This window comes from Coffea arabica, chromosome 11e (assembly GCF_036785885.1).
Source record: "Coffea arabica cultivar ET-39 chromosome 11e, Coffea Arabica ET-39 HiFi, whole genome shotgun sequence".
Taxonomy (NCBI): domain Eukaryota; kingdom Viridiplantae; phylum Streptophyta; class Magnoliopsida; order Gentianales; family Rubiaceae; genus Coffea; species Coffea arabica.
In genome coordinates this window covers 55187956-55201807 of record NC_092331.1, presented here as the reverse complement: position 1 = coordinate 55201807, position 13852 = coordinate 55187956, and the positions used below count along the sequence as shown (strand labels likewise).

The 13852-nt window shown below is 36.3% G+C and overlaps 2 protein-coding genes across 2 annotated transcripts; both read right to left on the bottom strand.

Moving 5' to 3' along the window:
* Positions 1 to 643: 643 nt before the first annotated feature.
* LOC140021606 (serine carboxypeptidase-like 50) lies at positions 644 to 2554 on the bottom strand. Its single transcript, XM_072072864.1, has one exon. The coding sequence runs from the start codon at positions 2232 to 2234 to the stop codon at positions 918 to 920; it is 1317 nt and encodes a 438-aa protein (XP_071928965.1). The 5' UTR covers positions 2235 to 2554; the 3' UTR covers positions 644 to 917.
* An 8701-nt stretch (positions 2555 to 11255) lies between these two features.
* Positions 11256 to 12998, bottom strand: LOC113716547 (serine carboxypeptidase-like 50). The gene has a single exon (XM_027240933.2). The coding sequence runs from the start codon at positions 12710 to 12712 to the stop codon at positions 11396 to 11398; it is 1317 nt and encodes a 438-aa protein (XP_027096734.2). The 5' UTR covers positions 12713 to 12998; the 3' UTR covers positions 11256 to 11395.
* Positions 12999 to 13852: the final 854 nt, after the last annotated feature.

Sequence of the window (13852 nt, the reverse complement as noted above, 5' to 3'; positions counted from 1 at the left end):
AGGGCTGGATGCACATAAGGGGAGAGCTCTTGTTCTAATACCTATGGCTCTGAAATACCTGCAGGTACTCTGCAGGTTGCCCTGCAACTCCATGCCCTATACAACAAACTATTATGGCATCATAGTACGGGTTTGTTTGCTTCAAGTGGGCATCTGTTAGAAGTTAGTAGTAATTCTTTTGGTCTCTTTTTGGGCCAAATTTATTTTACTTTCTTCTCATCGTTCCTCACTTGGTCCTTTTTATCACAAGCCTGCCTCCAAATGCCATTACATTTCTTAGATCCATTCTCTTTTATTGTTTATTTTTCTGATTTAGAAATTATATTCAAGTTTGGAACAAGAAAATTTAATAAGACTAACGTTATTTGTGTTGTTTTTGTGTTGTAAGTTTATTTTCAAGGTTAACTTCTGATTGACCGTTTCGGCAATGTATTGACAAATGAAACCAATTGCTTCTCAAGAAAGCAGCTGATAGTGTGTGTTTCTTGGTGAGCCGAGGCAATTCATTGGGCATGAGACAAATTTACATGCAGAAAGTAGTTGAATCAGTCATGGAGAAGAAAATTCAAGAAAAGCAATTGCATATTTTTGAAGGAGTTGAAAGCTCCAAGCTCAGCAAGATTCTACAGCAAACAATTGAACAGAGTTGAACTGGCTCCTATTGCTATTGGTATATATTCATTTGAACTCATTAGTAACTTAATGAGTATCGATTCATTAGGCTGTGCCTAAGAACAAAGATAGTAATAACTAATTTTTAATGGCTATTGAAACTGCTAATGCATCAGCCCAGATGATAAAGTTCTTGGCTTCAAGAGTAAATACTGGAGCTGAATTACTAGGACAGATGTTACAGCACACAACAAAGTAAATAAAATATGACACAACAAAGTGATATTTGGTTTGCATTTTGTTTGCTAATTGGCAAACAATCCCCTGTCCAAAACCCAGTCTTCTATCATTGCTTGAGAATTCAAAGGCTGATCAGCAGGCACAAGGTGTCCAGCATTCAACACCACAACATGACTCAAATTCTCATACTTCTGCACAGAACCTGCTAAAGTCTCATTCACTCTCCAAACTTTCTTTTCTGCTTCCAAGAACTCTCTCATTTTTTCCCACTTCAATTTCTTCACCCAAGCCTCATTCGACACCACATTATCCAGCATATCACACTGGCCCTGGTACAGTAAAACCTTAGTTTCCTGAACTAAGTAGTCAACCATATACCTCACACTCTTCATGTGATCTTCATTCAGTGCCTCTGCCACAACTTCGCTACAATCTTTGAACACAATATCTTCCTTAGCCCCTAACGCCTTTTTTACCTCTGAATTTGTTAAAAACTCAGCCACTAAATAATCTTGATATGGAACTAACCTTCTAAAATCATACATAGTTGCCAAGCCAGTCATGTCTAGCAATGTTTTGAACACTATATGCCTCGCATCAGCAGCACCAGTCCAGTTCCCAATTTGTACCAATTCAACAGCCTCCTTTTGAAGATTCTCCAAGACTTCCTTCTGCTTATCATTAATGAATCCAGAATAGTAAGCATTCAAAGCATGTGTGGTCGTTTGTGTTGCAGGATCAGTTATCCCATTCCCTATAGCTACACCAGCTAAATTGACCCTACTAGAAACTGGCAACATAGCATTCTTTGTCAATATGTAGTGGCCAAGTGCTGGAACGTATTTTCCAGCATAACTTTCCCCAGCAACATAAATTGGCCTCGTTTTAAACAAATCATCTAGCTTAATAAACTTCTTGATTGCAATGAAAAGATGTTTCGCGACATCATGCTGATTTCTTGGGATTTCTTGAGGCGAAGCGGCAATGCTGAATCCTGTTCCAATTGGATTATCAATAAAAAGGAGACCAAATATCCTGTTCCAGGCCCCTGGATTAGGCTTAACTGAAACATTAGACGAAACCAGCCAGGGGCCTAGTTCATAGAAGTTTCCAAGCATGGAGGAGCATCCAGGCCCACCTTGGAGCCAGATGAGAAGTGGGGTTTGACAGAGGGGTGTGGCGGGCTCTTGTGCCTCGTAATATGTGTAGAAAAGGGCTGAACCAGTTGTTGAGTTGACTTCGAGGTATCCAGAATTGGTCGGCAGTGCTTCTTTGGGAAGGAGATCGAGAGAGGTGGTTGAGTGTTGTAGATGGTGGAGGATGGTGAGGAAGAGGAGGAGTTTGAGGAGGTTGTGACTGTGCAATTGAATTACTGACTCCATTTGAGTTGAGAAAAGTGACAGAGCTAAGAGCTTGAATGGATTTTGATAGAGCAAACAGAGCCAACAGATTCCACTTAGCCTCCTGAAGGTCCAGACAAGTTCAACTGGCGTGCAAACAATTCAGGGTTGTATACTGTCAAATCTGGCTGCCAATTGGCAAAAAGGCTGGAAGTCGAATACAGTGGGATGAGGGAGGAGCATATGAATGAGGAGATACTAGATTATTTTGGAAAATGTTTTGAAAAAATATCATAACACTTTTTTTCATGTGATATACGAGAGATTAAAATATAGTTGAAAAATGTGTTAATAATATAAATAAATAAGTTTCTGCAATTATCCACTATCCAAACAAGCACAAATGAAGCATTGGTGGGGCTTAATATCAAGCACAAGATAAAACACTTCACAAATTTTTTTTACATCAAATGTCAGTAATTTATACCTACACTTACTCCATTCTCTTACACTGTGGGAAAGGAGATAGATTCAACAGGATCATTGATAGGGATAGCAATTGGGGCGGATGTCCTCGGGGGACTAATGGGGCGGGGCCAGGGCGAGGGGAATTTTTCCCTGCCCTGTCAGCCCATTTAAATATATGTATACATATATTTATGTGTTTATATATAATATTTAATTTAATTAGTTACAAACTTATAATAATGATATTATTAGTTATAAGTGTAATATAATGCATATTAGTATACTAATAACTATACATGTCTACTAATAAAATTTATTAATTAGTTATACTAAATTTACTATACATTTATACTAAATTCCTAATTACACTTAACAACACTTTTTTTCTCAAAAAACATATAATAATGACTTAGTGATTGTAGTTATTCAAAAGTGAAAACTTGACTACTTTAGTTGTATTTGTTTCATCATGTTAGATTGTATTCAAATAGTTTTTGTTTGATTGTTTTTATGGGTTTTAATTGTGAAATTACAATGCATAATAATTTGGTGATGTGTTGATATTTTAGTACTTAATTGTTTGTTAAAATTTGACTACAATAAAATTATATTACAAGTTTTTATTAACCTCGCAGGTGCCCCCACGGGGGAAGCGGGGCGGGGCAGGAGGAAGTAGTAGGCAGTGAGGCAGGGGGTGGGGAAGGGTCCCTCCGCCCCAAACTCGCCCCGTTGCCATTCCTAGTCATTGAGAATCTGAAAAGACTAAACCATTTCTGGACCCACTGGATTTGGAGAAGCCAACAAAGAGTGGCAACACCCGCTAGATAAGGCCTCCCCCGCCCCAAGCCCGCCCGTTGCCATTCCTAGTCATTGAGAATTTGAAAAGACTTTAAACCATTTTTGGACCTACTAGATTTGGAGAAGTCAACAAAGAGTGGCAACACCCGCTCGATAAAAGCACTCCATATGGAAATGCTTGAAGAACATCCTCTCAACCAATGGAATTATCAGTAGGAGAATAAATTAGAACTGCAAATGAATCGAGTCAAATCGAGTTTTGTTTTGATCGAGTCAAATCTAGACTTAATTTTAGAAAATTCGAATTCGAACTCGACGAGTTCTCATTGTAAAACTTGAACTCGACCTGAAATTCGAGTCAAGTCGAGTTCGCGCTCCAGTTTAAAAGGATAAAAAAATAATTTATTTTATATTTTTAAAAAATGAATAAAATAGTAATTTTTTAATAAATAATAAAATATTATAGATATATATATGTAATTTTACTATTAAAATAATATATATATATATATATATAATCGAATCGGCTCAAGAGCTAACGAGTTGAGTATTTTTGAATTCAAATTCAAGTTCGAGCCTGATTTGATTAGTTCGAACTCGAATCAAGTTTTGACTCAACTTGCTCGCGAGCGATTCGACTCGCATGCAACCATAGGACAAACTATGGCTTCTTTCCACTTCTCTTCGAAGACAAACTGTCCAACAAAATAGCTGTGTTTCGGATAATTTACTGAAATATGGTTGGATTTCTATATGTTAAAGTTGTTCTCACTTGTGGGGTCGTAGGATAAGAATATGCAATTATTCATCAGTATTTTATGTTTTTTTTTAAAAAAAAAAGTTTTTGGAGTGGCAATGATCTTGCATTCTGAAGTTGTTGACGTTTTCCTTTCGGTAAGTGTCTCTATTCTGTTTTACGAACTGATAATTCTGTTTTAATTGCTCAAATGTTGTTCAAAGGATGATTGCTTTAATTGAAGTCTAAATTGGAAGAGTGCCAGACCACTGGAAATTGTGATGCCCTCCAAAGAGAATTTCTTTTGGTGAACAAATCAACTACTGGTAAGACTATTGTACGAATGAGATTAGCAGTATTTTCTTGGGCAAATACAGAGGGCTTTTTATTTTTCCTTCTTTCCGGCTTTTCTTGGGGACAATAGGTTCTTTGCCATAGTATCCCCTTTTACTATGAATGTTTTTGGGACATGTTTCATATTAGTGGACATATATTAATTCACAAGGTACGTTAGAGATTTATCGTTGGATGGTAAAAATCAGAGATTTTGACTATTAATTGTAACAATTTAAATAATTTAAAATATACATTACTATCATTTTTAAAGAAAAATATAAATTGAGGGAATGGTTCTTTAGAGGGACCAAAGAATTGCACACTTGGTCTTTTTTATCACAAGCATGCCTCCAAATGCCATTACATTTCTTAGATCCATTCTCTTTTATTGTTTATTTTTCTGATTTAGAAATTATATTCAAGTTTGGAACAAGAAAATTTGATAAGACTAACATTGTTTGGTGTTGTTTTTGCTGTGTAAGTTTATTTTCAAGATTAACTTGTGAGACTTTGGGGAAATTGTTGGATGGAAGTCATATAATGGATGATTGACCGTTTGGGCAGTGTATTGACAAATGAAACCAATTGCTTCTCAAGAAACCGGCAGATGGTGCGTACTAGAGGTGGCAATATGGATAAATGGTTCATAATTGGTTTTGACTAAATGGATGGTGTATGAAATTTATCCAATCCATATAGATCCATTTAATAAATGGATCTAAATGGATGGATCTAAATGGATTAAATAAAAACCAATTATCCATTTATAATCCATTTAAATATTTTGGTTACTTTGTTTTTGTATTACCATTTCTTGTAATATGAATAGCTTTGAGAAAAAGCCGGAGTATTTATAAACACAATAATCTTGGACTAGTCTAAATCGCGAATTTCTGGACGTCCTAATCACTTTTTTTCTCACCTTCATTAATTTGATGCGGATCTATTCTGCAAGTTTCCGTTAATAATTCTACAGCATCTGAGATGTCAATTAACAACCACATGCCCCAAGTCTTCAGCGTGCAAAGGGCGTTGGAAATTAGTTATGTTTAAGTTGTTAAGATTTTCCCACTCAATCCTTCATTCAACAGCTGTCACATGTGGTCCTTCATTCCCAGTTGGTTCTAGTTAGAGGGATCTATCCGTTTCTTTTATTTGGTTTTTAGGGAAATGGATATATGTGGTTTTTGTGGATAATCCATATAAATCCATTTAATTTAATGGTTTTACTTGGATCAACCATTTAAAACCAATACCATAAATGGATAATCCAAATCCATTTAATTATGGATTATATGGATGGATAAATGGATCTCAATCCAAATTGCCACCTCTAGTGCGTACTTTTTGGTGAGCTGAGGCAATTCATTGGACATGATGCAGAAAGTAGTTGAACCAGTCATGGAGAAGAAAATTCAAGAAAAACAATTGCATATTTTTGAAGGAGTTGAAAGCTCCAAGCTCAGCACTATTCTACAGCACGCCATGTTGACAACTTTGTGTCCCCTTTGAACAGAGTTGAACTGGCTCCTATTGCCATTGGTTGCTTCCAAAAAGCAGCATATATTCATTTGAACTGACTAGTAACTTAATGAGTATGGATTCATTAGGCTGTGCCTAAGAACAAAGATAGTAATAACTAATTTGTAATGGCTATTGAAACTGCTAATTCATCACCCCAGATGATCAAGTTCTTGGCTTCAAGAGTAAATACTGGAGCTGAATTACTAGGACAGATGTTACAGCACACAACAAAGTAAAGAAAATATGACACAACGAAGTGATATTTGGTTTGCATTTGGTTTGCTAATTGGCAAACAATCCCCTGTCCAAAACCCAGTCTTCTATCATTGCTTGAGAATTCAAAGGCTGATCCAGAGAGGTGGCTGACCGCTGTAGATGGTGGAGGGTGGTGAGGAAGAGGAGGAGTTTGAGGAGGTTGTGACCGTGCAATGGAATCACTGACTCCATTTGAGTTTGAGAAAGTCAAAAACTGTTCTGCTCGACAAAGCTAGCTGCGTCTTGGATAATTTGGATTCCTCACTTGTTGGGTTGTAGGATAAGAATATTCATCAATTATTCATCACTAGTTTCTGCCCTTTTCTAATTTTGTGATCTTGCATGCCAAGTTTTTGAGGTTCTCCTTTCGCTAAGTGTCTCTATTCTGTTTTTGAATTCAAGGGATGATTGCTTTAATTGAAGAGTGCTAGACCACTAAATTTGTGATGATGCCCACAAGAGCCCTTGACGAGAGTTTATCTAAATACTAGCAAGAACCTCAGGGGTGGTTTCTAAAATTATCCCTAATAAATTGGAGAAAAGTTCCGTAGGATGTCAAAAAAGGGGTCAATCAATCAAAGATGTGGCATCCGGAATCTGGTAAGAGGGTAAGAAAAGTTTCTAATGCTACGTCCCTCCCAACTGCGTCCAGTCACATGACTGACAACTTCTCCTCTCTGGCTAGCTCTAGTCTAGACAGGTGTCCGGACTCATTTCAAGACAGGATTAAAGATGAGTTCAGATTTCGCTGATAGTACATAGAAATGGCAAAAAGTTCAGTGAAGACTAAAAGACACGTATCCCCACCCCAAAAAACGAAAAGGCACAGAGATAAAGTTGCTGGTGGCAGCGGAAGAGAGAGGGGTGTCCGGATTCGTTTCTCCTCTCTGGCTGGCTCTAGTCAAGACAGGTGTGCGGACTCGTTTTACTTGAGACTTCATACTTTCTAGTCATCACGGGAAGAAAACTATTTTCATTTGTGATGTAAATGGGCTTCATGCAGTTTTTGCTGAATAATTTTGCATAATGAGTCTAGCGCTTAAAAAAAACTTTTTTGCGTAATGAGTTTTCCCATAGGATGTCCTGAGCAAGTTCTTGCCCTGATGGTAATATACTATCTTTCTGTGTTGCTCAAATCGCTGGTAATTGATAGCTTTCTAGCTTCGGTTACCATATATTCTAATAAAGCACTACATACTGCTTCTTTTGGTAAACATATCAGCTACCGATAAGAAGATTGTACCAATGAGATTTTCTTGGGCAAAGACCGGGGGCCTTTTCTTGGGTAAATGCCTTATTCCAATTTTTTTGTTTTTCCTTCTTTCGCCTTTGCTTGGAGGCAATAGGCTCTTTGCCATAGTGTCCCCTTTTATTATTATTGTGAATGATGCTAAATCCACACCCCTACCTACGGTCTAAATCTACATATGGTATAACTATTAATGCTAATAGTACAAATTATCAATTCTCATGATACAAGTCATTAATGCATTAGGGGTGTGAATTTAGACTATCCCAATATAATATATGTCCAGTAATATGAAACATGTCCAAAAACATTAAGGAATGGGCTAAATCTACAATATACGTTAGAGATTTATCGTTGGATGGCAAAATAAAAGATTTTGACTATTAGATTGTAACAATTTAAATCGTTTAAAAAATAAATCACTATCATTTTTTTAAAATATAAATTGAGGAAATAGCTCTCTAGAGGGACCATAAAATTTTCTCATAAATTAGAATCTTGTGCTTCTTTACCAATTTTATATCATGATGATTGTTGATCAATTGGTGTACATAGGAGAGGACCCGACGATGATTTCAACTAGGTTATGTTGTGATCATTAATTAGTGATGTCTTTAAGATAAGATCCATTACTCAATATTGACAATGATGTAACTCCCAAATGCATATAATCTGCAACATTTTTTGTGATGTAATTTATGTGAAATAAAAAAGTAAATAAAATTTTTTGACAAAAAAAGTGTTAAAAAAGTTTTATTATGCAACAAACAAACAATTTTTTTTTTTTTTTTTTTTACAAATAATTCACTGTTTAGACAAATCAAAAAATATTCCAGTATTCCATTCTAGAGGAGGACTGGAAACCCTGCAAGCAAAACATAGACATTTACAGGTTGCAGCCCTTCTACTGTGTCACGTACGTTGCCTTCTTCTTCTGCTTCCACCTTTTCCTTCTTTTCTCCAGTTCATCATTTTAGACGAACAAAAATTGCAAGCAAGCATATCTGAAGAATACAATAAACGGCTGGACGCAAATATGGGGAGAGTTCTTGTACTAATCTTTATGGCTCTGAAATACCTGCAGGTTGCCCTGCAATTCCATGCCCTATACGAACAACAGTAATGGCAATCATAGTACGGGTTTGTTTGCTTCAAGTTGGCATCTGATCTGGTAGAAGTTAATAGTAATTCTTTTGGTCTCTTTTTTGGGCCAATTTATTTTATTTTCCTCGCATCATTGCTCACTTGGTCTTCTTCATCACAGGCTTGCCTCCAAATGTCATTACATCTCTTGAAATCTACATTATATCTGGTCTAAATAAGACTAACAGAATCTGTGTACTGTTTTCTGTATGAGATTATGATGAAGATTAACTTCTGAGACCTGGGGAATTTGTTTGGTTGAAATCATAAATATCAATGGACGATTGACCGACTGTTTAGGCAATTATGGACAAATAAAACCAATTTCTTCTCGAGGCAACCAGCTCTTATCATACATTTGTTTGGACATGAACTGATTTACATGTAGAAAGCGCTTGGAGAAGAAAATTCAAGAAAAAGTAATTGCATTTTTTGTGAAGGATTTGAAAGATTCTACTGCAAACCCTGTTGATAACTCCGCGTCTCATTGCAACACTGTATGACTCCACTAGTTTTTCTTGTATGACTCCAGAAAAACGTGTGTTTCAGGTTTTGAGTTAGTCAATTGTGACTTACCTACTTAGTCGTATGTTGGCTGTAATCAAGGGGGATCTTTGCATAAAAGTCACTTATATATTGATTGTTTACTAGGGAGAAATAATACCGTGGCATGCAAGCCATATTGGTTAAATTTGAAGTTGGCTACAAATTGGGTAACTGATCTTCAAAGTTTGAATTATGTCTGGGTTTTCAAGTTGATTTGTGAATCATGAAATGGACCTTTCATCTGTGAGCAATTTTTACTAAAGTTCGGATCAACATTACTTGGTCTAAAGCACTATTTTAGTTGGACTACAAAATGGTTCAATTCAACTAGTCGATATGTTTTAGTAATTAGATCTCAAATGTTGGTCATTGACCAATTGTGTAAAAAAAAAAAAAAAAAAAAAGCCTCGTGTTGGCATTGTTAAGCTGGTGCCTTTAGAAATGCTTAGGCAATGACTAAATTGTGATTGACCAAGTTAATACAGGGACAACTATCATATAAATAAACTCCAGATTTATAAGTAAGAAAAGTTTTGAAATCGAGGAACCTTCTGGAAAAAAAATTAAAACTTTATAAGTATTTTCTAGGAAGGGGAACCATTCTATTCTTCGGAAACTATTCAAGTACGTTTTATTGAAAATCCATATATGTTTTATAGAATTACTTGAGAAAGAAATAAGTTCTTTAAGAACAAGACATGAGAACTAATTATGGTATACATGTTATTGACAATAGGTTTGAAGCACGTTTAAGGCATGTTAGCAGTTCGAGGTAGGTGGTGCTTACCCCTTTGGGTTTTCTGAAATGTTATATATGAATTTTTCTCAAGTGAATGTTTTATTTTGATATATGCAAATTGGATCATGTATGCCTATTTGAAATTTATTTGTAGTTATGCTATATTAAATAAAATGAGTGGCATACTTTTATGAATTTAAAAGAATTATGCATGTGACATGTGAAATGATTTTAAGTTATCCAAAAGCTCTAAACGATCATGAAATAAACGATATGGGATATAGTCATATCAGTGTGACGATCAAGTGAATATTAGGGAAAATGCTTGATCGGTTATAAATAGTCATTATATGGGTAGATTAAGTGAAGATCAAGGACAATGCTTAATCTACCACCCTCCTAGAAGAGGTTCAATATCTAGGCGGAATACTCAGAAGCCGAATATTGAGTGTACTTGTTTATGAGCTATATTTATGAAATGAGATGACGTGATTGATATGTTTTATAATTTGCAAGTATGTTTAATGAATACGATCATGTCATGTTACGTGTATTTCTACGCTACGTTCGACGGAAGTCACCTCTAAAACCTGCGAGACTAAGTGCCACGTCGGACGGACGGAGGCAAATTATGTACATACCACTAGCTTTCAATGAAGTATGTTTATATAATATTTGAAATAGGATGACAAATGTTTTTAATTGATTTAGTATGCATGTGGTATGGAGTGACCGAATTTGCAAATGTATATAATATGTATATAGTTACATGATCCGACAGGGGAGTAAGTACTATCTACTGGGCGTACATCGCTTAACCCACGTCTCTTTATCTTTCTTGCAGATCAAGGAAGTCAACTCGTGTACATTTAGAAGATAAGTGAGAGAGGTAAATAGATAGATGTTTAAATTTTAAGAAGTTAGAGTAAAGCATTTTGTAGATGCAATTTAGTAAGATGTATGTATTTCATTAGTATTTGTAAGTTCTAAATTTTAGTGAAATTTTATAAGTTATGATCATGATACCTTGTATTTATGGGAGTAAGGTCTCATAGATACGATGTGCCACGTTGCAAATTCGGTCCAAGGACCCGGATTTGGAGCGTGACAGTTGAACTGATTCCTATTTGATCCTTTTTTTTTCCGGGAAGCAGAACATTTTATTTGAACGTATCGATAGAATTCAGGCTACGCCCACATCAAATCTATAATGGCTATTGAAGCTGCTTGTTCATCAGCCAAGATGGCCAAGATGATTAAGTTCTTGGCTTAAGAGTAACAATTGGAGCTAAATTACTAGGTAAATCAAATAATACAAATTATCAATTGGAGTAACAAATATAACAGCACACAACATAAAGTAAATCAAATTTGACACAGTAAAATTTGGTTTGCATGTTGTTCTACTGCTAATTTGCAAAGAGTCCCCTGTCCAAAACCCAGTCTTCTATCATAGCTTGAGAATTCAACGGCTGATCAGTAGGCACAGGGTGTCCCGCATTCAACACCACAACATGACTCAATTTCTCAAACTTCTGCACAGAGCCAGCTAAAGTCTCATTCACTCTCCAAACTTTCCTATCTGCTTCCATGAACTCTCTTAGTCTCTCCCACTTCAGTTTCTTTATCCAAGCCTCATTCGACACCACATTAAGAAGCATATCACACTGTCCCTGGTACAATAAAACCTTAGTTTCCATAACTAAATAGTCAACCATATACCTCACACTCTTCATGATATCCTCGGTTAGTGCATCTTCCACAACATCACTACATCCTTCAAACACAATATTTTCCTTAGCACCTAACGCCTTTTTTACCTCCATATTTGTTAGAAACTCCGCCACTAAATAATCTTGATATGGAACTAACCTTCTAAAATCATATACACTTGCGAAGCCAGTCATGTCTACCAATGTTTGCACCACTGTATCTCTTGCATTAGAAGCCTGAGTCCAATTCCCAATTTGTGTCAATTCAACAGCCTTCTTCTGAAGATTCTCTAAGATTTTCTTCTGCTTATCGTTAATGAATCCAGAATAGTAAGCATTCACAGCATAAGTGGCCGTTTGTGTGGCCGGATCTGTTAGTCCGTTTCCAATAGCTACACCGGCTAAATTGACCCTACTGGAAACTGGCAAAATAGCATTCTTTTTCAATATGTAGTAGCCAAGTGCCGGAACATACTTTCCAGCATAACTCTCCCCAGTAACATAAATTGGCCTCGTTTTAAACATATCATCCAGCTTAATAAACTTCTTGATAGCGATGAAAAGATGTTTCGCAACGTCATGCTGATTTCTTGGGATTTCTTGAGGCGAAGCAGCAATGCTGAATCCAGTTCCAATTGGATTATCAATAAAAAGGACCCCAAATATCCTGTTCCATGCCCCTGGATTAGGCTTAACTGAAACATTAGACGTAACCAGCCACGGACCAAGTTCATAGAAGTTTCCAAGCATGGAGGAGCAGCCAGGGCCACCTTGGAGCCAGATGAGAAGGGGGGTTTGAGATAGGGGTGTGGCCGGCTCTTGTGCCTCGTAGTATGTGTAGAAAAGGGCTGAACCAGTTGTTGAGTTGACTTCCAGGTATCCAGAATTGGTCGGCAGTGCTTCTTTGGGAAGGAGATCGAGAGAGGTGGTTGAGTGTGGTACATGGTGGACGATGGTGAGGAAGAGGAGCAGTTTGAGGAGGTTGCGACAGTGCAGAGGAATTATGAACTCCATTTGAGTTGAGAATAGTGACTACGTAAAGGGTAGTTTTTTTTTTTTTTTTTCCAGAATATTGGGTAAGGCAAGAGCTTGAATGGATTTTCAGCAATGAGATGGATGATGATTTATAGTTGGTAAGAAGGGAAAGGAGTCAATGTAAAAACAGCAAAGCCATCACCAAGCCTCCACTTCACATCATCTTATCAGTCAGAACAAAACATCTTGAGAGAATCTGCCTTACCTTGGTGTATAGAAGCTCAATTTGAAAACTGTTCATTAGATTTGAAATTGGAGTCTTAGATCATTCTAATTATATAAATATTTCACATTGACTCCTTAGATTAAATAATCCATGTCTTCAAACGTGACACGCAATTTGCTTCTAGAAATCTAAACAGCCTTTGAAAACATGACACATACATGCTTTCTTGTTAATAATGGCATGCTAATATGTCAAAGTTTTGGTTTTATGCCACTGATAATATGTTTTTTTTGGTGTACAGATGTTGTTGTTGTGACAGGTGAAAGAACGTTGGTATACCAAGGTCCTTGCTCTGAGTTTAAAAATTGTAACCAAACTTGCATTGACAGAAAATTCCCAGGGGGAGGCATTTGTGAACAGCCTGCTCCTGGTTCGCCCTTGGGTTGCCACTGCATAACCAATTGATTTGGAATAAAAGGCTTTGGATTTGAACTTGTAACTTTATTCAACTGCTCTTAATAATGCATTAAGAGTTGTTATGCATTGAGGATCTTTATTTACTAAATAAAAATAGCAATATTGGATAATATATTTTGAGTACTTCAAGGCTTTTCTATTGCCGAATTGATAAGTTTGGCGCAATCAAGATTATTATTTTGTAATTCTCTAAGGGCACGCAAGAGAGAGAGAGCAAGAGCTTATGACCCACCTCGCAAAAGAGATCGAAAACAAACACCATAGATTTGAAAAAAAAAAAAATCCCAAATATACATGCTCAAAAACATCAGTCATCATTTTTTATCGCTATGCTATCCTATGAGATGTTATCATTGATGATCTTTATTTAGTAAATAAGCATATCGATATTGGATAACAATATTTTGACCCCAAGGTTCTTCAATTCTGCAAATTAAGTAATTTTGGCATAATCATGTTTAGGGTTACAAACGAAT

Bases quoted from the DNA above. Each gene is read 5' to 3' on its own strand.
- LOC113716547 (XM_027240933.2), bottom strand. From the start codon at position 12,712: ATGGAGTTCATAATTCCTCTGCACTGTCGCAACCTCCTCAAACTGCTC.
- LOC140021606 (XM_072072864.1), bottom strand. From the start codon at position 2,234: ATGGAGTCAGTAATTCAATTGCACAGTCACAACCTCCTCAAACTCCTC.